The sequence below is a fragment of the Lontra canadensis genome, unplaced genomic scaffold (assembly GCF_010015895.1).
Source record: "Lontra canadensis isolate GAN:19392208 unplaced genomic scaffold, GSC_riverotter_1.0 scaffold31, whole genome shotgun sequence".
Classification (NCBI taxonomy): Eukaryota; Metazoa; Chordata; class Mammalia; order Carnivora; family Mustelidae; genus Lontra; species Lontra canadensis.
In genome coordinates, this window is record NW_022631025.1 from 6,722,728 (window position 1) to 6,747,504 (window position 24,777).

The window sequence follows — 24,777 nt, forward strand, 5'->3', positions numbered from 1 at the left end:
TTTTCTTCCTGCATGTTAGTTATGTGTGATTCCATAATTGTGTTGCTTTACTTCTTGACTTATTTTATTGCACCTAAAATCTCTTATTTAACCTCAGTTCTATTGCCTTATTATCTTGTCTTTCTTTCTTCCTTTCTTTCTTTCTTTCTTTCTTTCTTAAAGATTTTATTTTATTTATTTGAGAGAGAGAGAGAGAGAGAGATCACAAGTAGGCAGAGAGACAGGCAGAGAGAAAGGGGGAAACAAGCTCCCTGCTGAGCAGAGAGCCCGATGTGGGGCTCGATCCCAGGACCCTGAGATCATGACCTGAGCTGAAGGCAGAGGCTTAATCCACTGAGACACCCAGGCGCCCCCATCTTGTCTTTAAACTCTTGTTGAATTTCAGCTGTGTTCTCTTTGACTGATATATTTCTCTATACTTTCTCATTTGATTTGATCCTGAAATGACGCTGAAGGGATTGGTGCTATTATTATTATTCTCATTTTATAGGTGAATAAAAGGACTTCCAAGAAATTTTGTGTCTTGGCCACAGTCATACGGGTAGTAGGTGGAGAATCCAACACCAGCACCCAAGCCTGTCACCTCCAAAACACTTGCTCTTCCCTCCTCTTTGAGGCAGAATATAATTAAATACTCCCATGTAGTTTAGCTTCAAAGCCCAAGTAAGCTTCCATACTGAGCAGGCAAATAAGCAACACATATTTAACACATGTAACTCAATGAAAAGCCCCCTAAGTGAGACAAGAATGGCAGGGTACCAAGTGAAATTATTACCCTCTCTATCCTGGAAGTTATAGTGATACTAAAGGGACGAATTCTGCCGCTGCCACAACCAAAGGGTGTGCGTGTGTGTGCAGCATGTGCGTGTGTGCACGTGCACATGGGTGTGCCTGCATGGTGTGTATGTGTGTGTGTGTATGTGCACAGCTTAAGCAACTAATACAAGTGACAGAACTGCTGACGGTTTTTGAAACCAGTGTCACTCCAAGGAGACAGGGTTTGCTTGTACCTTGATGGTGTCCGAGGAGACGAGCTGTTAGTGGAGCCTCCCTCTTTCCTGAACTCTTAGAGAAGGACTAGGTCACACAGGGAGAATCTGTACAGCAGTGGACATGGCGGATGACAGAGCCTGCCTCTGGTTAGCGGCCCTTTTTCAGCTTGTGGAGGGATATGTTGAGGCTCATTTTTTCCACTGGAAAGGATAGTTCTACTGAGTTTCAGTTTTGGAAGAATGGTGTACGAAACAGCAGGCTAGCACAAAATTATGTGTGCTGAGAATGTTGGTAGCCAAAAGTGAAGGAAGGCAGCAATGTTGCCTCAGAGAATAGAGTATCTGATATCCAGAATTAGCTATTCTCATGGCTTAGACCTGTTATTTGTTGAGTATATGTCCTTTTCTCAGACATCTTTGTCAAAGAATTATATTCAAATTTAGGATTATCAAATGAACTCCTTTCCTTGTTTCCCAAAGATTGTTCTGCAGGAGATAAATTAATGTTCAATGAAAAAAGAACTGCAAAGCAACCAGATAAGACTGCTTGTCTTTGATTTAACCAAGCCAAACAGTTTTCTTTTCTGTAAAATTCTTCAAAGCAATTAATATGCTAATGGATTCTGAATTTGTAAGTGGGATATATATTATAGAGGAGTTCCAAAATTATTTGATCATGAAGCTCCTATGTTCACGGACTCCAGGAATATATTTGGGTGGAAATTTGGCTTTCTTCCAATCATAAAATATGAGTACTTGAAGTAGTCTGAGAACAACTCCAGTTTTGTTTTTTTTTTTTTGTTTTATTTTTAAGATTTTTTATTTATTGATTTGACAGAGAGAGATCACAAGTAGACAGAGAGGCAGGCAGAGAGAGAGAGAGGGAAGCAGGCTCTCCGCTGAGCAGAGAGCCCGATGCGGGACTCGATCCCAGGACCCTGAGATCATGACCTGAGCCGAAGGCAGCGGCTTAATCCACTGAGCCACCCAGGCGCCCCAACAACTCCAGTTTTAAACTTTAATTTTGCAAGGAGGGAGACCAAAATTTATAGGGTTTAAGTGACTTTCCCAAGGTCACCCAGCTCTTTGGTGGTAAAGGCAGAACTAGAATTCCTATCTTCAGATTCCTGATCTAGTGTTCTTTGAATGTGGCCTACAGTAAATGAAGTCATGTGATGCAGTGACTTACAACCAGGCCTATGTGCCCACTTCCAAAAACGTGGTATTTCCTTCTTTGCCAGTGAAAATAATGAGGCTCAGAATTCTTTCCTTTGAATCTCAAATTGCCCTTCTGACAGCTCACACAATCCTCTCTCCAAAGCCTTGTTATATCTCTGACGTTCCTGAGGATTCAGTAGCCTAGGATTATTTTCTGTAAATTAGCCGTATAAGGTAATACCAGGCTCACTTGGATGTCCTTTCATATTGGTCCCTCCAGCAAAACTTAGAAAAGCTCCCCTTCCAGCATTCTGGTCCAAGTGGATGAGTAGTTTTATACACCAACAAGTAGACTGTCTCATACCCCACAAGCAGAATTTAGGAGGAGCTTAAAATCTAGACATGGAATCCCTTTGTGGTAGTCTGCGGAGCAGTGTGTATCAGAAATCTTTCCAGTTTCCATCCTCTTTAAATTTGAAGGAAACAATGCAAAGTATGCTTCCATATTTAACTACGATGTTTGTCAATGCACTATTGTCATAATGAAAAATTTAATATAACCAGATTGTTCAATAACATGGTGTTGATCAAATGAATCAAGATATTTTTATGAAATACTATATAGCTGATAGAAATTTTGTTGTAAAAAACTTTATGGAATGATTTTTACTACAGAACTTCCTAAGAGGTATGCCAGGACTGAGATACCAATGTCCCTTTTCCCCATGGAGCTACTCAGGATCTACTGTGGCCTGAACCCCCAGCGCAAATGTCTCAAGCTGCAAACTAATGTTTTTATAAACAGAGATATACTCGCATGTCTGCTGGGGCATATACTTCGCCTACATCTGGATAGGGCAATATAAATGATCTTTATTTTCATGTTTTTGCTCATCTGCATTTCTCTTTTTTAGTTAATGGTACTACTTAATAAAAATAAGAGAGAGTAATAATAATTTTAACACTTACATAGTCCTTAATATGCTTCGTCTTGTTTTTTTTTTCCTCAAGAGGTCTATGAAGTAAGCACTACTATTGTTCTTTTTATTATATAAGGGTTATTTTTAAATTCTATATTGGAAGCTATTAAGAACTGGACAAGTTGATGCAGGCAGCAAGGAGAAGGTGGAAATGAGACATATCTGGAAGGTAGAAATAAGAAAACATAGTCACTGATTGTCTGTGGGAAGCAACTCTGCCCCCAGGATATTGAGGATTATCATATTCGTGACCAAAAAGGAATTCAAGGAAATAAAAGATTGTATAGAAGTTTTAAGAAAGCCTAGGGGAATGGTTAGTTTTCTAGAAGAAGCTGAGGTGGGCTCCTTACTTGTTGATATTGAGATGAAAAAGCGTGGTGGTGGAAAAGTCCGGTGATAATGGAGCTCAGGTGAGTCAGAGAACCAAAGGCTGTAGTTGGGCACCTATCCACGTTGGAGCCCCAGCAGAGCTGTGCCAATGAGTGGATCCTCCTGAGAACAGAATGTGCAGAGAAGAGCAGGGCACCAAAAGCTTTAACCTTTAGGCTTTGTCTCCATAGTGGAGAACCCCACCAGCCCCATGAACTAGACCTTCTTGAGTGGGAAGATGATAGAGCAGAATTCTGGGAGTCTTTGGGCAAGGGTCAAGGTTGACAGTGGATGACATGTTCAAACACTGTTCTTCCATTGTTTTTCCTTAGATCAGAGATTAATGTGTTTCTTTTTTAAAAAGCATAAATAGAAAAGACATTTAATAAGCTTGTGGGGCATGGGTTGGTAAGGAGCACCCTAGAAGGAGGGGCTCAAAGTGAAAGGAACCCTAGCTCTGTGAAGAAGTGATCAGAAATGGAAAAGATACAACTGACTCATGACAAATGCGTGGCGTGCTGCATTTATGATGAAGAAAGGGATTGAGTTATGAAAATGCAAAATGGAAGGTCTCTGTGTGTAAATACAATGAGCAAACCTCTAGGAGTCTCAGGGAGCCACAGCTCAAACAGTGCGCTGGGTATATTTATGCTGGTGCATTCAAGAGGTTTATTAGGAAATATGTTTTTCAGGCAGTAGAAAGACATAAATGTAATAATGCAATCTCTTTCTCATATTTGGCATTAAGAAGAAATATATTAGAAGTACAATAAATACTTTTCTCTTCAAAGTCCCAGTTTTAAGGGAATTCAAAATTATTAAATAGAATGCAGAGGACATCAAAGAAAAATGAGTACATAACTGTAAAATGTACTTCTAAAGAAAAATAAATGAACATGCTATTATTTATTTTTGGAATCAAAAGACCAAAGGACAATTTAATGAGGATCAGGATCATTAATTTTGCACGATTACTGTCCAGTGCTTTTTGGCATCTTCGTTCCAGGTAGGATGATGGGAAATAAACAGAAACCTTTAATTTAAAAAACGGTTCCCCAACACTGCATGCACATATATATGCATACACACATGCACACACACACGTGTGTGTTTGTGTAAAGAGTCTGGAGGGGTAGACATCAAAGTATCAAAAGTTATTATTTGTATGGGGTACAGTTATGGATGTTTTTGTATCTTTCATATGTGTATCTTCTAAGTTATCTGTAGTCAACATGAAATATGTGGACAATAAGAAAAATCGGGTTATTTTTTAAAGCATTTTAGAGACATAGATATGTCACTTTCCTCTCCTCCCTATCACTGTGTCAACCCTCAATCTGTAAAACTGATTTTTTTGCAAGAGTCTGTGTGACAGTCCTGATTCCCTGTTTGATCTTCTTCAGATGCTGGTGAAAAATAACCACCTTTCCGACAAGATCATTGTTGTGCCAGGGAAAATTGAAGACATCTCTCTTCCTGAGGCTGTGGATGTGATCATTTCCGAACCGATGGGATACATGCTCTTCAATGAAAGGATGCTGGAGAGTTACCTTCATTCCAAAAAATGGCTGAAAGCGAATGGTGAGTTGGCCAATTCCTGGTTCAGAAGACTTTGCCCTCCTCCTTTCCCCATATTTAATTTTGGATGGAAAGGAAGACAGGGCATTTCTGTTGTAACATTTTTTAAAATTTTCTCATCTTAATCTTTCACAAGAGATGAGCTAGTCTCCAGCCGTGAAGCCATAGGTGTGGGTTGCGTGCTGCATGATAGTAAATATGGTACAGAGGACCAATTCAGAGCTATGTGTTTCTGTCCCGTTTCTATCACTGTCTTCATTAATGAACTTCACCTACCACTTGACCTGTTGACTTTGGTTTTCTCATCTGGGTTTTAAAAATAATCTCTAAGAAAAGTGATCTCTCAAGCCCCTTTAAGGGTTGGCTTTCTATAACATGAGAAACTCTCTGAGACCTGCTCATTCTTTCCGACATATTCCTCTCCTACCGTGTCTCCCTTTCCCTATGATCAGTACATATACTTGATTAGTACATATACATATACATCAGTACACATCCAGTATTCTTTTTGTGCTTTGCAAGTATCTACATGTGCTAAGCAATCTGCATACATTAATTTGTGGAAACCTTCCCAAGGGTGAGTGATGGAGGTTTTTAATGTATTTGGAAGGTCAGTCCTGAGGTTCTTGGTGATGTTACATTCCTTCCACAGGGGACATTTGGCAGTGTCTGGAGACATTTTGGGTTATCACAGTGCAGGAGGGGTAATATTATCATCCAGTGGGAAAAGCCAGGTGTGCTGATAAACATCCTTCGGGGTATAAGACAGACCCTTACCCCATCCAAGAGTTATCCAGCCCCAAATATCAACAGTACCAAGACTGAGACCTGACTTCCCTGGAGGCACTATTCCCACCCCCAGTTTACGAAGGGAAAATTGAGGCACAGCGGGAGAAAACAACTTGGCAAGGACACACCTCTGGTAAATGACAGAGCAGGGATTTGAACCCAGGTCTGTCTGACCCTGAAGGCCACACTCCTGAGTCCTGCACACACACACACACACACACACACACACACACACACACACTATCTTTCCACCCCTTACTAGGGAGAGGGGACACATTTTCACAGAATGGTTTTTCAAGAAAAACACAGAAAGTAATTGGTCAGTTTTAAAAGTGGCAGCTCCCATTAGAATTGTGGCATCTTACCCAGGATGTGTCTCCCTGCCTTGGTAGCCAGCGGGGACAAAACGGTGACCACCAGGGCAGCTCTGATTCAGCACGTCAGGCAGTATACGCACAGCAGTGCGGGCAGGTAAGGAAAGCTTGAGGCTCGTCCGTAATTCCCTGCATGCTTCAGAATAGAGGGGTTCGGAGATAGACTCTTGAACCTCATACAAAAATAAATAAGTAGACAAAATGTATTTAATGTCAGAAACTGCATTCTCATGCCAGTGGTGAAACAGCCCGGGATGGGCTCGGAAGCTTTGTGTTTATGCAACGAAATTGAACTGTGGAAGTGAGGTAATAAAGGACCAGCCTGCTTGGATTTCCTACTCAGTGCCCATCAGAAGGAATTTTTATAGTTTTGTCTGGACTTTTTTTTTTTCCAAAATGTCTAGGTACTTGGCTGTCGGTGAGATTCTGAACATGCTTAATTCATGTGCATCTGTGGGGTACCTCCAGACTGAATATCGAGGCTTAATATCGGCCACTCCTTCCCCTCCCAGATATTTGTAATAGTTACGAAACTTTTACTGGGCTGTGTATCTTTAACCAGACGAGGAGAAATGAATACTGATTTTATCTTCTTTTTAACCCGTGTGTTCCTGAGGGCAGGAGGCTTGATTTTTTCCAGTTCTTTTTTTTAAAAGATTGTATTTATTTATTTGTCAGAGAGAGAGAGTGAGCATAAGCTCAGGGAGCAACAGACAGAGAGGGGCTGGATCCCAGGACACTGGGATCCTGACCTGAGCCGAAGGCAGACACCCAACCAACTGAGCCACAGAAAAATAACTTTTCTAGTTATTTTTATTTTCCACCAAAATAAGATGTAATTTACAATACCAAATAATGACAGAAAGACTTCTCATGAAAAATAGCAACCCCGTTTTGCCCCAGCTCTCCCTGTCCTGAGACGACTACACTCACTGAAGGCTTTCCCTCTGCCTTCCATTTGGGACTTCTTCCCCTGACTTACCTGCATATTTTGATACAAAATTATCATACTGCTATTTTCATTACTCTCTGGTTGAGAAATGTGCTCTCCTACATAGCATTTTCTTCTCTGCTGGGTGGACTCTCCTTCCCTGCCCCTCTCTCCTCCATATATTCATGCACATCCCCAATTCCTTTGCCAGACCCTGGAGGCCAGGTGGATCTCTGAATCGAGAATCTGAAGGACTTGGGAACGGTGATAGACTCCTACGCTGCGGATTGCTTAATGCCTGCAGTGGAGTCTGAGGCCACACCGTGTGATGAAACACATTATATTTCTGCAACAAACCATATGAATATGGATACCAAAGGGGATAAATAAAGACTGTAAATAAACTCATGTCAGTTCAGGTCAGATTTTGCCATCAGATGATGTTGCTGCAAATGTGCCAAAAACTGTAACTTCCCAGGGCTTTTGGGACGCAGTTGAATATAAAGAAATACGGACCGAGATCATCATTTGGTCGAATCCGTAATCAGTGCTTAGGTTATTATGACAATGTACATATCGTTCCGAGCTGAGCCAGGTAGCAAAGTGGGTGCATGAGATTTTCGATTTTCTCATGAAACCTTTTGTTTTTCTTGGAGTTCGTTTTCACTAGCTTGGTTTTTGATATGCTTGTGACTAATTATTTCCATGCTCTAAGGAGTCTAACAGATCCAATCAATATTTAGTCAGTAGGAGCCTTCCTCCTGTGGATGCTCTATTCTCCTCTCCCCCACGTGCCGTGGTTCTTCTCTAGCTCCGCCTCACGCCCGCCATATTTGACTTCCCATCATAATTCTCTCGTCGTCTTCCCTCTGCGTCCTCTTCATCTGTGGCCTCACAGATGAGGCTCCGCCCCTGGATTTGCCCCTCTACTTCCTAGCTCTATGACTGTGGCTGAGTCGCTTCAAGTTCCCTGTTCCTTAGCTTTTGGAGAAAAAGTACTTGAGAAGTTAACTTTTTATGGACCCTTTGTATTACCATTTTGCAGGGTAGAGAATTTGAACTTGGATGCAATTTTTAATCAGTATTTTTAAGACCTCTCTCTTTGGTTTCTGGTTTCCAGTGTTGCCGCTGAGTGGTCCAGTGGCCTTCTGACTCCTGATCCTTTAGAGTGACAGCATTTTCCCCTCTGAATGCTTTCAGTATATTGATTTATTTCTAGCTTTACTGTGAAACTTTTAAAATTCTTGTGTTGGGCATGGAGTGAGAATGTTTAATCAGAAGATTCCTCTTCTTCAACTATGAGAATTTCTCTTGTATTTTTACCTTTGATGACCTCCTCCCCTCCATTTTATCTCCTTGGAATTCCTGTTAGGCTTGAGGCTCAGAGCACCTCGGAAACTTCCCACGTTTACACAAATACTGATACATATTGCTTTCCTAAGATTGCTTAATATCCTTCTGTCTTAAAATTAAGAACCCACTAGGCAGTCATTATTGTTTTGAAACCCGTGCGTGAGATTCAGGTGGGCACATGTGAATGTTGTTAACAATCGTGCTTTTTCTCCATCTTTGAAAATGCCCTAAACAGTCTGTTCTGGGTGTTCTACCTACTAGAAGTTCAGTTAGTTGAGTGTTTGAGGCTTTGCGTCTGGCTCAGGTCATGGTCCCAGGGTCCCAGGGTTGAGGCCCGTGTGGGGCTCGCTGCTCAGTGTGGTCTGCTTCTCCCTTTATCCTTCCCCACCCCCCGCTTGTGCTCTCTCTCTCAAATAAATAAATAAAATCTTTAAAAAGAAAAACAGCTACGGGGCGCCTGGGTGGCTCAGTGGGTTAAAGCCTCTGCCTTCAGCTCAGGTCATGATCCCAGGGTCCTGGGATTGAGCCCCGCATGGGGCTCTCTGCTCAGCGGGGAGCCTGCTTCTCCCCCTCCCCTCTCTCTACCTGCCTCTCTGCCTACTTGTGATCTCTGTCAAATAAATAAATAAAATCTTAAAAAAAAAAAAAAAAGGAAAACAGCCAATCTGTTCTATTTAAACAGGCATCGAAGGGAGCATAGTTAGTGTGTGGGCTGTGGCCTCACAGATGAGGCTCCGCCCCTGGATTTGCCCTTCTACTTCCTAGCTCTGTGACTGTGGCTGAGTCACTTCAAGTTCCCTGTTCCTTAGTTTACCCATTTGTAAAGTGGGGGTGTGATAATAGAACTTACTGTATTTTGTGATGAGGATTAAATGAATCAATACAGGAAAACCCATAGAAAAGATCATGGCAAAATCAACATAATCAGGAAATTTTAGGTATTACTTTTGTGACAGCACCTCCAGTTTCTAAGGCGATACTCACTTCTGAGGTAGGGTTAGTAGTTCATCTTTCTTTTATGTGCCGGATCATTAAAGACTATGAGAAAGAGTCTCCCTGGAAATGACAAGAATAATAACATTGATTGCTGTGTCGGCCCGCTTGGGAACGCTGGGCTTCAGGCATGCCCGGCTAGGTGTTTGTCTGCCCACTGCAGAACCTGCCTTTCCTTCCCCCTGGTGACTGTGAAGGTCAGGAACAGCAAACAAGAGTGGGTGTCCCAGTGAGGAGGATGGTGACCCCCCCCCAGAGAAGCAGAGCTTCCAACAGCACTGAAAAAGACCGTCAACATGATTACACATGGACAGAGTCTGAGAATGGAAATGATAATGGGATAGAATGATTGGAGGTGAATTATATTCAGAGCTGTTTTTACAATAAATAGGATTTTTAAAAAATGAAGAAAGTGCGTAGAATTCCCAGCCCAGGGCGTACAGAAAGGAAAAAGCTGACAGCAGAGAAGGCAGGACGCCGGGTTAAATGCCTCTCCTAAGACTCTGCAAGCTTTTATCATAACATAGCTTTGTGACTGCGTTAGGATTCTTCTTAGTTTTCCTCCAATCTTCTGCCTAATTTTTTTAATCCTTGCTTTGAGGCAAAATTGTACTTCAGCCTCTTGGGTAATAACTGAAATAGGGCGAAAGAGTGGCATTGGTCCAGTGGTGGGTGAGTGTCCCCTGCAGTCAGAAGGCGGTGCGCGTCAACGTCTGGGTCTGTTGTCTCTTGATCATTAGGAATGATGTTCCCGACATTCGGCGACATCCACTTGGCCCCCTTTTCTGACGAACAGCTCTACGTGGAACACTACTCCAGAGCCAACTTTTGGTAATGTTCTCTTCTCTCTTCCATTCTCTTTCCTTTAGAGTAAGCCGGAGTTTCTGGTTTGGGTTTGCCGTCTGGGGTTATATAAATGGCAGGGTGTGGGGGGGGGGTGCCGTGCACTGTGGGATGTTCAGCCGGACCCCTGGCTGCTACCTACTAGATGCCAATAGTGCCTTTCCCCTAGTTGTGACCACCAAAAATGTCTCCAGATACTGCCGAATGTCCTCAGCAGGGGAAGGGGGCATAAAGTCATCCCCTGTTGAGAACCCCTGGAGAGGACAAACCCGGGAGCTCCTTAGCAGGTGGCCTATAGCTGGAACGACAGCATCCTCCCGCTACTGTGGCCCCTCCTTTCCTCCTTTCCGTTATCCATTCCCTGGGCTCAGGGCGGCGGCTTCTGCTAGAAGGGACCTTGGTCAGAGGACAGAGCAATCAGTACATCTCAAGGTAAATGAGTCGATCAAAACATTTTTCTTGGAGTTTTGGCACTAATGGGCTCTTGGCTTTTGGACATTTCGCTTCACCTTTATAGACTTGGTTTCTTCATTTGGAGAATGAGAACTAATACAAAACAACCGGTTCTAAACCAGCATTCCTTCTGGCATTGTTTTTTGAGCACTGGTTTTTGTAAGGAGAAAGAGGGAAAGAGAATGATGATATTGGGCCCATGGGAGGGAGGAACAGAACAGACAGCATCCTAGTGGGAATGTTAGGTGTGTAGGAGGACAGGCATGTGCTGGCAGACGGGTGGGGAGGGATGCTAAAATGTAGGCTCTGAGTTCCAGCTGACGTATGCAGAACCTTCCAACACGCAGGTAGCCACAGCGCATTTCTGTTTTTTTTTCTCTTTGTAATCCTGCCTCTTGGTGAAGAAGCAGCCAAAATGTGCTTTGGTTTCCCAGGCTACAAGTTCTTTGAAGAGTAGGGTCAAAGGGCTAAAATTTATTCTTTCTCTCTGATTTTTTTTTCTTGTAAAATAGGCTTTCCTAGCACAGATTTGCATTTCATGGTTTCTGCTCAGTCTGTAATTTTGAAACTCCCAAGCCACATGCTTCCTAATGGGGGTGAAAGCCTCTTGGTGTGTGATGGGGGGCACCTTAATTATGATCATTGTTCTCTGAGGTCATGCTGACCCAGAATGTTTATATTTTAACCATAAACTTCCTGAGTCGGTGACGAGGTTGGAGAGGCAGGGATTCCAGGTAAAAGAATCGACCAGATTACTTCCCCCAGTGGGACAGCAGGGGAGCGCGTTGTCCTGGCAGTGCTCGCGTGACTTCCCAGCTGTACCATCTGCTGCCATCTTGGTACCTTGAGAACGAATGTTAATGATCACAGTGGATTGGCTAGGCTCACCATCAGCATACAAACATACTGCTATTTATTCCATCTCAAAAGAAAAAATAACCTTTTTTTATCTCTCACTTCCCCAGTTAACCACCACCCATCTCTTTGCTGCAAAATTCCTCAGAAAGCGTTCTATCCTCCTAGTCTCTAAGACTTTCCTTCAGTTCCTCTCTTAAGGCATTCCTCCATGATGGCTCTTACCAAGGCCACCAGTGTGCTGCTGACCTCCACGTTTCTAAACAGTGTCCATCCTCCCTTGTCTGCTTATTGAACCCAGTACCCTTATTTGAGCAGCATTTGAAATGCTGTGCAAGCTTTTAATTTCTCTTCTGCCTCACTGGTCACTTTTTCAACAAATCCTTCATTGGTTGTTGCTTGTCTCCTTCACCTGCTGCTGTGGGAGCGCCCCAGGACACAGTCTTGGACCTCCTCTTTGTCCATCTATTGCCTTGGTGAGCTCACCCATTCCTTAGCTTCAGATGCCATCTGTATGCTGATGATTCCCAAGGATATTGTCATCTAGCTCACACATGTCCTGGGAACTCCATATTTTTATACCCAGTGGCCTCTTGGACATTCCCCTCACAGAGACTTACCATCCAAACTCAACACCTCATCTCCCCCAAACCCCCCCTTCCCAAATCTGCTCTACTCATAGTCTTTCCATCTCACTTGATGATAACGCTGTCCTCCGAGTCATTCAGGCCCAAAACCATTGAGGCCCTTCTTTCTTTGTCCCCATATCTAAAGCATCAAGAAATTCTGTTGGCTCTACTTTTGAACTCTACCCAGAATCTGTCCTATTCTCATTATATTCTCTGTTCTCCCTTGTTCCCAACACTGTCATCCCTCATCTTGATTACTGCTATAGCTTCTTAACCTGTCTGTTCCCAGCATTCCCAAAGCCTTCTGGTAAATTCTGTCCGGTCTGGTTTCTCTTTTCCTATGACCGTGTTCATTCAACTCCAGCCGCATAGGCGTCCTTGCTGATTTTCAGGCATATGCAACCACCTCAGAGCCTTTGCTTTTGCTCATCTTTCTATGTGGAGCACTTTTCTCCCAATATTCACGTGGCTGATCCCTTCACCTCCATAAAGTCTGCCAAAATGCCAGCTCTCCTGGGCATCCTGTTTAAAATGGTAGCCACAGCACTCGCCATCCCAATCCCACTTTTTCTGCTTTGTGTTTTTGCTTTAGCACTTACCACTTCCCAAAAGACATATAATCCCTTTATTTATTATTGTTCATTGTCAGCATCCTTCCTGATTGCATGTAAGCACCACAAAAGCCCAGGTTCTGTCAGATTTCACTAATGTATCCTAAGCACCGTCCATCCCAAGTGCCTGTCACATAGCAGGTGCTCAATAAATATTTTTGAATGGGTAAAAACTCCAGTAATCTCAAGTAAGTACACCAGTAATTACTATTAAGAGGTTAGGTGTCATCTCTTTGATTTAAAAACAAAATTTTTTTTACAAAGTTAGGATAATACCATAAATCTCATTCTGTAGCTCTTTTACTTTTTAAATTTTTTTAAATTTTTTAAATTTATTTTCAGCGTAACAGTATTCATTGTTTTTGCACCACACCCAGTGCTCCATGCAATCCGTGCCCTCTCCAGTACCCACCACCTGGTTCCCCCAACCTCCCACCCCCCGCCCCTTCAAAACCCTCAGATTTTGTTTTGATTTCAATACCTTGTTGATATATTCTCATATCTTCACAATATTCTCTTGCTGCAGAGTATTTCTTTTGTGACAATATCATAATTCATCAGCTTGAGCTCCAGTGCTAAATATTATTTTAATTGCTTATTTAATCCTATAAATTTTATAAGAAACAACACTAAGGTATTGTTTCTATATTCTAGCAGAATATAGAATGTTATAAAATTTTGTATCCTAAATTCCGTAAGAACACTAAAGTGAGCATCCTTTTATAGAAATCATGGTTTGCATTCTGATTATTTCCTTACAATAAATTGCTAGAAGCAGAATTACTGGACCAAAAGGTGTGAAGAAGGATCTTTAAAAAAATTATTCTTATATATTGCCAAATTGCCCTGTAGAAAAGTTTTACCAATTAACACTTCCACCAGAAGTATATGAGAATGTCTGCTGAGTCTTGCCCATACGGGCTATGTTTTTTTAAATGCCAATTTGATTCAAAAAAAAAAATGGTGGCCAGTTTATTTTTAATCTGTATGTCTTTGGTCGCTAGTGCATTTGAACGGTTTTATTTTTAGTCAACAAACACACAAAAGAATGTTTTAAAAAACATATAGTTAACAAAACTCACAGCCTTCACTCTCCTTGTAACTCCCCTTCCTCTATGAAGAGGTTTCTGTGTTAGGCGACTACATGTGGGCCTTTGGTCGCATTGGTGCGGGGAACAGGTGGTTAAAAGTGTGCACAGTTTTTATTAGAAGAGGCAGAGAAGTGGAAATGCTGGTGGAGTGGAGGGAGAGGGATGCAAATAATAATGATGATGATGATGGTGGTGGTGGTGGCAGTTTAGGTATATGCTGAAGAAGGGAGCCAAGAAGCTGAGGGATAACTGGCCAAGTCAAGGCATTAGATATAACAAGTGATCAATCCTCACCTGACTTTGTCATCAAGGACACTTGGCCTCAGGGACTCCTCACTTCACTTCTAAAGCCTAAACCTGGTTTTCCTCCTTCCTTATCGGCCCCTACCTTGTCTCCTCTGATGATTCTTCCTCATGACCCAAGTCTTCAGTGTTGGATTGATTCCAAGTTGGCTCTTACTGTCTTCCCCTTTTTGTCTCTACTTGCCTCCTGACTGGTCTCATTGCATCTTCTGAGCTGTAAATATTGTCTTTACGCCAGCAACTCCTATAGGGAGAACTCCAGCCTAGAACTCTCCCTGGAACCATAGACTTCAGGTGTCCAACTGACTGTTGACAACTCTACTTGGATGTTGTCTCTTGGGCATCTTAAATTCAGCGTGTCCAAAATCAAGCTGCTAACCTTTGTCACCAACCCCTGCTCACCTCTGCAAAACACAAACACAAGCAAAACCAAAAAACCCTGCTTCTACTACAGTCCCACAAGCCTTTCAACTTATTTCCTCTTTTTAAACAGCAACCAGAATGATCTTGATAATGTATATTTCAGATCACAGTCTTCCTCTGCTCAAAACCTCCAGTGGCTTACCACCTTCTACGTCATGAAAGTCAAAGTTCTCACCAGGGGTGATAAGACCCTCCAGGATGTGGTTCCACCCTGCTACCCATGTGGTGTCATCTCTTCCCACTCCTTTCTCATCCTTTCTGTCCTCACTGGGTAGTCTCCTCCATTCTCCTTGAACCTACTGGGCTGGCAGCCATTCCCTCTACCAGACAGGCAAGTTGGCCCCATGGCTCCCTCTCACCTTCTTCAGGTCGTAGTTCATGTGCCATCTTCCCAGGAGACCTGCTGTCAGGTACAAAATGTCATCTCTTTGCTCCTGGAAGTCTGTATCCTGCTTCTCACTTCATTTTCTCATACTCCACTTACCATCATGCCCTGGATTATATGTTTTTACTTATTTATTTAATTTATTGTCGATCTCCCTCGTGAGACAAGTTCTGTAATAGCGGCTCTTTTGTTTTGCACTGTGTCTGCATCATCTAACCTAGCTAATAGGAGTTGTTCAATGGGCTTTTGTTAACTGAAAGATGAATGCATTAACATAAGAATTCTTTACATATGAAGGATGTTAAGACTTTGGTATATTTTCTTCAGAATTTTCAGTTTGCCCTGTAGTCATCTTTGTGATAGTTTTCACCACAAAAAAAATTAAAAATATTTCTGTGTTGTTGGATCAACAAAGATTTTCATAGTTTCTAAGGCTAGCATTAACTTTTACTTCTTTCATGTTTTCATTTTTTCCGTTTAACACTTAAAAAATTTTACGTTTAACTCTAAAATTCATTGTCATTTAAGTATGTGGTGAGCACAGAATTTTTTTCCTTCTCAATAACCAGTTATGAGGCTTTCTCAGTAGACAAGAATACCGCATTCGATGTTAATACCAGTCACCTACAAAATTAATAATTTCCTTATTTTATTAATATTTCTTGCCCCTGATTAATTAAGATTCTGAAAAATGCCTCCAGAGAATAAGGCTCAGTCATGAAGAATCATCGTTCCCTCCTGTAAAACTTCCTTATGTGGCAAGTACTCCTGCCGTTATTGAAACTATTTGGCTCCAGGGTTTTAAGCCGACTCCTTTAAATACAACTTCAAATTGATTCTTGTATAAGAGAAACATATACATAGGATCGATTAAGAGGAGCAAGCAAATATTCTCAAGAAGTTTGAGATGGAGCTAGCTTGCCATATTACCTTTTTTACAGCTCTGCGACACAAAATCGTAGGCAAAATAGGGAGTAGTTAAAAGCCGGATACTTCGGACTCCAGAGCCACACCGAACTGTGCTGAATCCTTGGTTCTGTCCATTACTAACTGTAAAGCCTTAGCCCAGGTAATTCAGTCTCTCTGGGACACGATTTCTCTATTCCTAAACTAAAGATCCTAATATTCCCTACCTGGGGATGGAGGCCTTCAGAGATGGGGCTTCTGCTTGTTCGTTGCTGCCATGATAGCCCTTTCTTCACAGGCCCAGGTGAGGGTTCTGCCAGAGGCTGAGTGTATCCTGGTTGTGTATTTGGGGACTCAGAAAATAACCTCAGGGTGGATCGGAACCCATCAGATACCTGTGTGACGGACTTGGCCTGGAAGTTTATTTACTAGCTGTCCTCCATAAGCCTTTATTAACCAGAGGCCTTCTGAATCTCCTTGCATCGATATCCGCTCAGCCTTCCTAGCGACATGTCTCAGATCCTCTACAGAGAAATTGGAGAACGTGAACCGCGTGTGCTTGTGGTGGTACTGCAGCGTGACTTCTCAGAAGCTGGGCCTCCACCTCATCGACCAGTGAGCTCTAGATCCATAAACTGTGTCTGGAAATCAGACCTGAATGTCGGATGAAGGACCTAACTTTTCGCTGTAGCCCCTGACATCATCTGCCTGCCAGCCAGCAAATTTGTTGTTGTTGTGATATCATTTGAACACCATCCTCGTTAACTATACATCTCTTTGACTTCTTGACTCTGACAGTTAATTATTGCTCTCTTGATTCTGGCATCTGAAATTCCATCCCAGCTGTGCTCATTGGGAACACGGTGTGATGGTGGCAGCAGTAGTGTCTTTGACCTACTGAGGACGGCCACCCTCAATTCCCAAAGATGGCACTGCTCTCCTACTGGTTCACCCCCTATCACCTTTAGGAACAAAGGGTTTCCTGGGCCTGTCCTGAGAACATAGTCAGGAGAGATGTTCTTATGTCTTAAATGGTAGAGCCTTCTGACTCCTTCCTTACTACCATACTGCAGAAGTCTTGAAATCTCCACTTCATTGACTACAGGCCATCATGATGACCAAGCTACAAAGTGACATCTTAGAGGACTGTTAAGTCTCATATTTTGCTAGAACCCTGAATCCTGTGAGTGCCTATGTTGATAAATTGTGTCCTATCCTGACTTACATTCTACCCTTCTCAGTCTAACACCCATAACATGCCTTCCTGTGCATATTTCCCTGGTTCTTAGCAGAAAATACTATCCACCTTGTGCAGTTTCTCAGGTATAGAAGTTGTCCTCACCCAGAATAGGCACTGTACTTCCTGCTCGGGCTGTGCTTGAGTTATCAGCCTGATGGCCATGGAGACCAGTAGCCTGAAAGCAGTGGGCAGTAGCGAGGCTGATCTTGAGAAGAACAAAACTATCTTGAAAGACACGGGCTTTACGAGAGGTGGTTTTATGCAGTCTTTGGGCAGCTCTTCTGCTCACACAAGATGGAGAATTCTGCTTCTGTTGGCTAGAAGTCTTCAGAGGAGTTGGGAAGATGTCTTCAGGATTCTCCACCATGTTCACTCAACTGTCTAGACCCCAGGTCTCAGGGCCCTGCTCTTCTGGTCAGGGCCCCAGCTGTCAAGGTTGCACCTCTGCAGTTCTACTATTGCTGTTTTACTCTCTTGAGCTTAGCTTGGGCTCCCCAAGAAACTAGGTGTAAGACACAGTTTATAAGCTGCCACTTCACTGAGGAATGTAATCCCAGCAAAACAAGAAGGAGAGGAAATAAGAGTGAGTCAGGGAAGGAGGGAGGGCTAATGTGAAAGTGCATTACCGAGCTCACCACCACATGTTATCAAACACCAATAAATTGCTTGATACCTCAGGACCATCTCAAGAGGTTGAATGAACTACAAGATAGTGTATACAGAGGATTGGGGAGGTTTACCCACCAGCTGTTTTCTCCCCAATGGTCAGTTTTTCACCCCTCAGCACTAAGGAGCCCGCACTTTGGGGTTGTGCCTGTGTGGACACCAACTGTGTCTCATGGTATCCATGCTCCCCACCACAAGTCAACAAGAATGCTCTGCGGCAGAAGTGGGAAGACACACGGTGCAGGCCTGAGGTGAGGCACTGTTGGGTTATGGCCATGAGGGGTCACATGAGCCCACACTTTGTCATAGCAGGTCAGAACATATGACTGTGGATTCCAGAGAGAGGTAAGACTGAGAGGATCTGAGGTGGCCCTTAAAACATGAGGTACCACTTAAGGGACCAAAAGATGCTTTATAAAGAATTGTGAGTGGATGGTAGGCATCCATCATGCTTGACAACCTTCGTGCCAATTGAGTGATATGAGGGATGCCCCTGGTGGATGTCCTGGAGTCATTTGTTATTTGTGGAAATCTGAAGTCCGCACTTGCAAAGGATGAGGTAGATGAATGCGAGAATTCTGCTGAGGGCAACGCGAGCTCCCTTCCTGCACCTTTCCACTCTCGAGTCTACAGGGTGCCTTACTGACCATGCTGTGCCGAGAAACACATTATTTTTAAGGAAATCCTTCCAACTGAGTGGACAAACTGCTAAATCTACTGTGAAGGTAATGGATGGCTTGTTCCCAGGCCAATTCCACCCCCAAACTGAAATTTCTACTAAAGGTTCTTTTGGCATAGCTAGAGTTTCAGGCCTTCTGGTCTTTCCCAAAAATATATTTGGCCCTGATAGTCACTGGTACACAGAAACACCATGTGGACCAAATAGGAACATTTCAGTTTGCAACGTGATGTGACCGAATTTCCGTGGGAACCCAAGTATATGGCACAGACTATCAGAGAGAAGGAACTTTTGAAAGAAAACTACCATGACCAGTGCAGTCACGTTTGGATTTTCCTGTGCCTTGTCCTTGTTTCATTTGTATCTTCGTGGTGGCTTGCCTTAGCATCTCATTTCAGCCACTAGTGTTTATTCTTGACATTCTCTCTGCCTCTCATTTTATATCTGCGGCTCTTGAACCCATCTAGCTTTTGTTCATAGAAGAAACAATTTCTATATTCATCTTCTTTGTAACCTACGTCAGACTCCTAGTTCTTCCATACCATTCCATCCCTGGGCTTGTACACATCCAGACCTTTATTTTTTTTTTTCTTTAACCATGTGGTCCCTATTTCAGTGTTACAGATATAGTACAAGTGTCCCAGTTAGAAGGAGTTCAAGTGCAATGCCAAGGTTGCACACTGGGCTCAGGAAATTAACAGGGAGGTTTGAATGGAGAAGACGACTCCAGTATGCTCTTGGATGAGTCTGATACTCACTTTTCCAATGGGCAAAGGTGCCTTTGTGAAGGTGTCTGATCTTTAAAAGAGGTGAATTCCTCTTTCCATCCATTCACTGTAGTTCAAGCAGGCAAGTTACAGGCTTAGAAGAAACTAAAATCTGTGGTGGGAATAGGATCATTTTAGAAGTTCTCCACTTTGCACTAAGGGAGAATCTACTTTTAAGTTCATGGAAAGGATTCAGGACTAGAGCTAAAAACAGAAAGGGGAGCTGTGCGAGCTTGGGAGTGTCTATTGCAAACCAAGTGCATATCCTTCATGCCAAGTCTCAACAAAAACTGTTTTTAACTGCATCTGTCCAGTGTTTACAAACTGGCTTTTGTTCAAAGAATAAGCTTCAGTTTCTATATTCATCTTTTTAGTAACCTCTGTCAGACTCACAGCTCTTCCAAAATTTCTGCTCCTGAGCCCATATGCTGCAAGTCCAGACGTATGAATTCATAGCTCTAGAGCCAGTTCTTTGCAGCTGTTTGAGCAAAAATCTTACAGTTGACTCTCACTGGGTCAGATGCCAAACCCTGAGTTCACTGCCATGGTCTTAAGATGCTCTGATTGACTTGGACTGAGCCACATGAGAATCTCTAGAGATAAGACTACCCAAGCTGCAAGGACTGAGAGTGGGGGAGAGGTGCCCTCCAGAAGAGAATCTGGTGCTGTTACCAGAAGAAGAGCAACAAACAACAGATATTTTCCTCAGCGTCTTGCCATAGGTCCGGTTGTTACACAAAATAATGTCTAGATTTACACGGGAACGCCCAGGGATGTGCCACAGGTTCCTTTATAGAATCATAGGCTTTCCCTTCTTTTTTTTTTAAATTTTATTTATTTATGACAGACAAGTAGGCAGAGAGGCAGGCAGAGACAGAGAGAGGAGGGAGCAGGTTCCCCGCTGAGCAGAGAGCCCGATGCGGGGCTCGATCCCAGGATCCTGGGTTCATGACCTGAGCCGAAGGCAGAGGCTTTAACCCACTGAGCCATCCAGGTGCCCTTTCCCTTACTTCTTACGAAAGATGCACCATCTGAAGCTTCGTTTCTTTTAAGGACTGTGTTCTTCTTTCCCCCTCTTTTTTCATAGTAAAAAAAAAAATTTTAATACAAAAAGTATAGAAATATATCACATATAAAATATATGCCATATTACTTTGCTGGAGTTTAAACCCAGAAAACCAGAGACATGATGAGCTGAGCATCTACACAGAGGTATGTCTGCATTCTGCTGTTGGAGAAAATTGTTGCAACCAAGCCTCAAGTCCTGGTATTTATAAGGGATGTGTAAGAAATTAAAAAGATACCATTTGTTCCTAGACATGCATCCTTCTCCTATGAGGCTCCCCACCAGGCCATTCCAGCCCCCTTTAGGCTGCATCCTCAGTACCACATGTGTCTTAAGTGACATTCCTGGATCCCTGTATCTGTTTTCTAGTTCTCATGGCTTCTGTGCCTCTCTTCGGGTGGGCACACCCTGGGTTGTCAGTTCTGGTAAAGTGTAGGACATTAAGGCACAGAAACACTTGCTTGTCAAACATTAGAATGGAATTTTTCCTTCTCCTTATCTTCTCCCCCTCCCTGCCATTTTTTTCATCCTTCCTTCCTTCATTCCTTCCTTCCTTCTTGTTTTCCCTTTCTTCTCTATCTTTTTTTTTTTTAAGCTTCTTAGTGGAGAGAAGTGGGGTTTTGGTTAGGATAGAATGAAGATGCAAAGATTTTTATTAAAGTAGACTTGTGAGTGTTCCATGAGATCACATGTTCATATTAGCAAAGAAAGGGCTTGTGTTGCAGAAGCTTCCGTCTGTGAAGGCTGAAGGCCAAGGCTAACATCTCTAAGAGAACAAGGGCTGTACCACCATTCTTCTAAGGCAGATCCAGGAGGCAGGTGGGGAGAGCTGTGTGAAGGAGGAGGAAGGACAGAAGGTCAGGATGAGCTAGAGGAGAGCCAAGGACAAAGGAGGCCACAGAAGGAGCTTCCTTTGGATGCTTCTCCAAGCTGAATTCTGTGTAGAACTTGGAGAAGTTACTGTCACAGTAAAGGGTTTGCCTCTTTCTCTGCACTCCGGTTGTGTTCAGGCATAGCTAATAGTACAATTACTTTCCTTCTGGGCTATATTTGCAGAACTTTCCAGATGTCACATAGATTATGGTGGAGAGGGAGGGGAAGTGGGGGGACAGCTGGAAATGTGAAGTCAAGACCAAAAACCACACATAGTCTCCACCTTATGGACTCATTAAGAGGCCATAAGGTAACCTGGAAAATAAAACCCATGTAAGAAGAAAACAGTGGAAATCATCCACAGCTTCCAAGTCGACAGATTCGTTTCCTGATTCGCCACCCAGTGATGGTGGGTGGTGAGGAGACCCACAGAGATGCAGTCCCTGCATTTTGTGATGCATTTCAGAAGGAGATTTGAGATTTCTAAGAACTGGAAAGATGGTCCAGCCAGAAAGTTCTGAAAACCCAGGCAGGGGGCTCTTGGCCCACAGCTCTGCCTGCCCTGGGCACGGTGCCCGTGTGACTGATCACGGCTGCTGGGTTTTCACGGGCACCAAGCACACAAGGAAAAGGGCACAGATTTGGTCCCTGCAGTTGTATCCAAGGCCTGGAGAGCAGTTTGCAGCCTCGGGCACTGCCAGGTGCCGAGCTGTCTCAGCCCTTGGGGACTGTCTTTTGCTAGCTGGCGAGGATTGTAGGACGGGTGACTGTCGTGTTCAGCCTTGGGTGCACATGAGAATCACCAGGTCAGCTTTTGGCAACAAGCAGGAGGGTTACACATCTGTATCATATAAACCACAATTGGACGGATGCGTTTCAAAAGCTTCCCAGGGCATTCTGAAGGATGGACAGGGATGACTCTTTCCAGGCTTTCTGGGGAATTCTGTCTCTGCCTCTGTCCCTTCCCTCCCCTTTCGATTCCCCTCAGCCACTCTTCCCTTCCCCCTCCTCCTCCCCTCTATTAAAAACTATTGTGACGATGACTTATTTCTCCAAACACCTTGATTCTCCTTCTAAATACTGAAAACGTACTTTCAACTTTCAGGGATCTGTTTCCAAATATTCTATAGGCATATAGGAGCCTGGTTCTCAGTATGTGTATTCATAAAATGGCAGCTTCACCTGTGGGCCAGGCTGGCTGGGGCCCTTGGTGGGAGGAGATTAAGAAACAAGGAATGAGGGGCACCTGGGTGGCTCAGTCAGTTAAGTGTTAAGCACCTGCTGAGGTCCAACCTGAGATCCCGCCCTGCATCGGGCTCCCTGCTCATCTGTCGTCTGCTTTTCCCCCTGCCACTCCCCCCTACAACCATGCACACACACACACACACACACACACACTCTCTCTCTCTCTCTCAAAGAAACAAAATCTTTAAAAAAAGTAATGGAACTAAAGAAACTTAGGGTCATGATTTTCCATTTCTCCATCATCCTCGTTGGCACCTCGACCCACTCATAGGCCTGTGAAGGACACCAAGTCCTCAGTTCCTTCATAAAGAGAGGTCGATGACAGCTGGAGGGGTGACTTTAGCCCTCACAACACACCAGCCCTCTACTAAATATACACAGATGAATAAGAAGACACTTCCACTTTTTGGAAAAGATGTTATTTATTTTGAGAGAGAGACGGAGTATGTAATAGTGGGGAGAGGCAGAGGCAGAAGGAGAGGGAGAAGCAGATGCTCCACGGAGCAGGGAGCCCGACTTGGGACTCGATCCCAGGAACCTAGGACATGACCTCAGCTGATCAGAGCTTTGCCAACTGAGCCCCCACCCACCCCACCCCACCCCGTGCCCCTAGAAAATACTTTCACTTTTAAGTGGGTTAAATTTAAATATTTTACTGTAGTACAAGTTTTAAAGCTTGTGAATGGGACCATTTGAGCTGAGTCTCAGAGATGGGGTAGGAATTAATGGGGCGAGAGGGAAAGGGTCCTTCTGGGCAGAAGGGAGAGCAGGCAGGGGCTCGGCGGTGAGAGACGCATGCGCCCTGCGGGATCTGTGGGTCGCCTAGTGGGCTTGCTTTTCGCTCGCAGGCTGAGAACTAGCCGTCGACTGAACGGTATCAGGCCTCCCTGCCTCTTCTGATTTCGGATTTAGAACCTGGCTTTGGGTGGTCTTTCCATCCAAATTGAGCTGCACCACAAATTTAAATTTTGTATATTTATTCTTTGGGTGGTGGTGGTTTTCCTCTCTTCCCTGCCAGTTGGCCGGCATTTTGACTGGGAGAGGATAGGGAGGGAGGAAGTGAATCCCCACCTGATTTATAGGCTCGACAACACACGCGTGCACACGCGCGCACACACACGCACACACATAGGGACACACATAGGGGAAGCTGCTTTTCCGGCTCAGGATAAAGACTTTCTAGTGATAAGTTCTCCAAGGCTCCTCTATGGAATTGGGCCTGGGAATTCAATTTTTTTTTAAGATTTTATTTATTTATTAGACAGAGATTACAAGTAGGCAGAGAGGCAAGCAATGAGAGAGAGGGGGAAGAAGGATCCCTGCTGAGCAGGGAGCCCAATGCGGGCTCTATCCCAGGACCCTGGGATCACGGCCTGAGCTGAAGGCAGAGGCTTTAACCCACTGAGCCACCCACGCGCCCCAGGGAATTCGAATTTTTAAAAGTCCACCCCCCACCCAGTCCTCCCACAGCACAGTCAAGACTGGGAACCACTGCCCTGGTGCCCAGTGCTGACCCAAGAAAGCGACATTCCGAGGATCACAGCCGACTTAGACGGTGCTAACAAAATGCCACGACTGACTCACAGGTCCTTGTATTAACTCCCTTAACCCCTGTCTAGCCCTGCAGAGGGAGTGCCTGATTGTTCCCATTTCAGACACCGGGAACCAGGCACAGGGTTCAGGTGCCTTGTGTGGGGCCCAGAGTCGACCCCTGGCAGAGCCCGAGTAAAGCTTGTCTTAGTCCTCGCCCGAGCTCTCTCCTCTTGAGTGGAGCCACTAGCCGCGCAGACACAGAGCAGTGCCGTGGCCCCCGCACGGTCTGAGCGGGGACATGAGGGACATGAAGGTAAGACATGGCCAGTGGTGTGGCCCCATCGGCTTCGCATCTGGCCCCCAGCAGGCAGGAAGTGAGGGTTAGACTGTTAAGGGTTCCGTGGTCCAAATGTCATTGACCCTAGGTGTGAGAAGAACCATGTGCCACGGACTGTGATGAGCAGGCTCCAGGTCACACAGGACCGTGGCTCTCAGCTGCCACAGCCAATGCCATCGGGAAGTCGCAGGCCTGTGGCTAGGAGAACTGAAAAGAGAAATCTCTTTCCTGAAATGGCAGGAACGTGGAGGGACTTTAGAGATGGAAAGTCGTGCTCAGGGCTGGATAATGAGAGGGTCGGGGAATTGTATTTCAGAATGTGGACAGCATGTCCCGGAACAAGCAGCCACCTTGG

The 24,777-nt window shown here is 44.1% G+C and overlaps 1 protein-coding gene across 3 annotated transcripts in view; it reads left to right on the forward strand.

Moving 5' to 3' along the window:
* Positions 1 to 24,777, forward strand: part of LOC116872976 (histone-arginine methyltransferase CARM1-like) — a 258,896-nt gene that overhangs the window by 207,797 nt on the left and 26,322 nt on the right. For all 3 annotated transcript variants that reach the window (XM_032866538.1, XM_032866536.1, XM_032866537.1), the window contains exons 6-7: positions 4,903 to 5,080; positions 10,258 to 10,348. In XM_032866538.1, the coding sequence (XP_032722429.1) occupies positions 4,903 to 5,080; positions 10,258 to 10,348 (269 nt within the window). The remainder of the gene's footprint in view (positions 1 to 4,902; positions 5,081 to 10,257; positions 10,349 to 24,777) is intronic.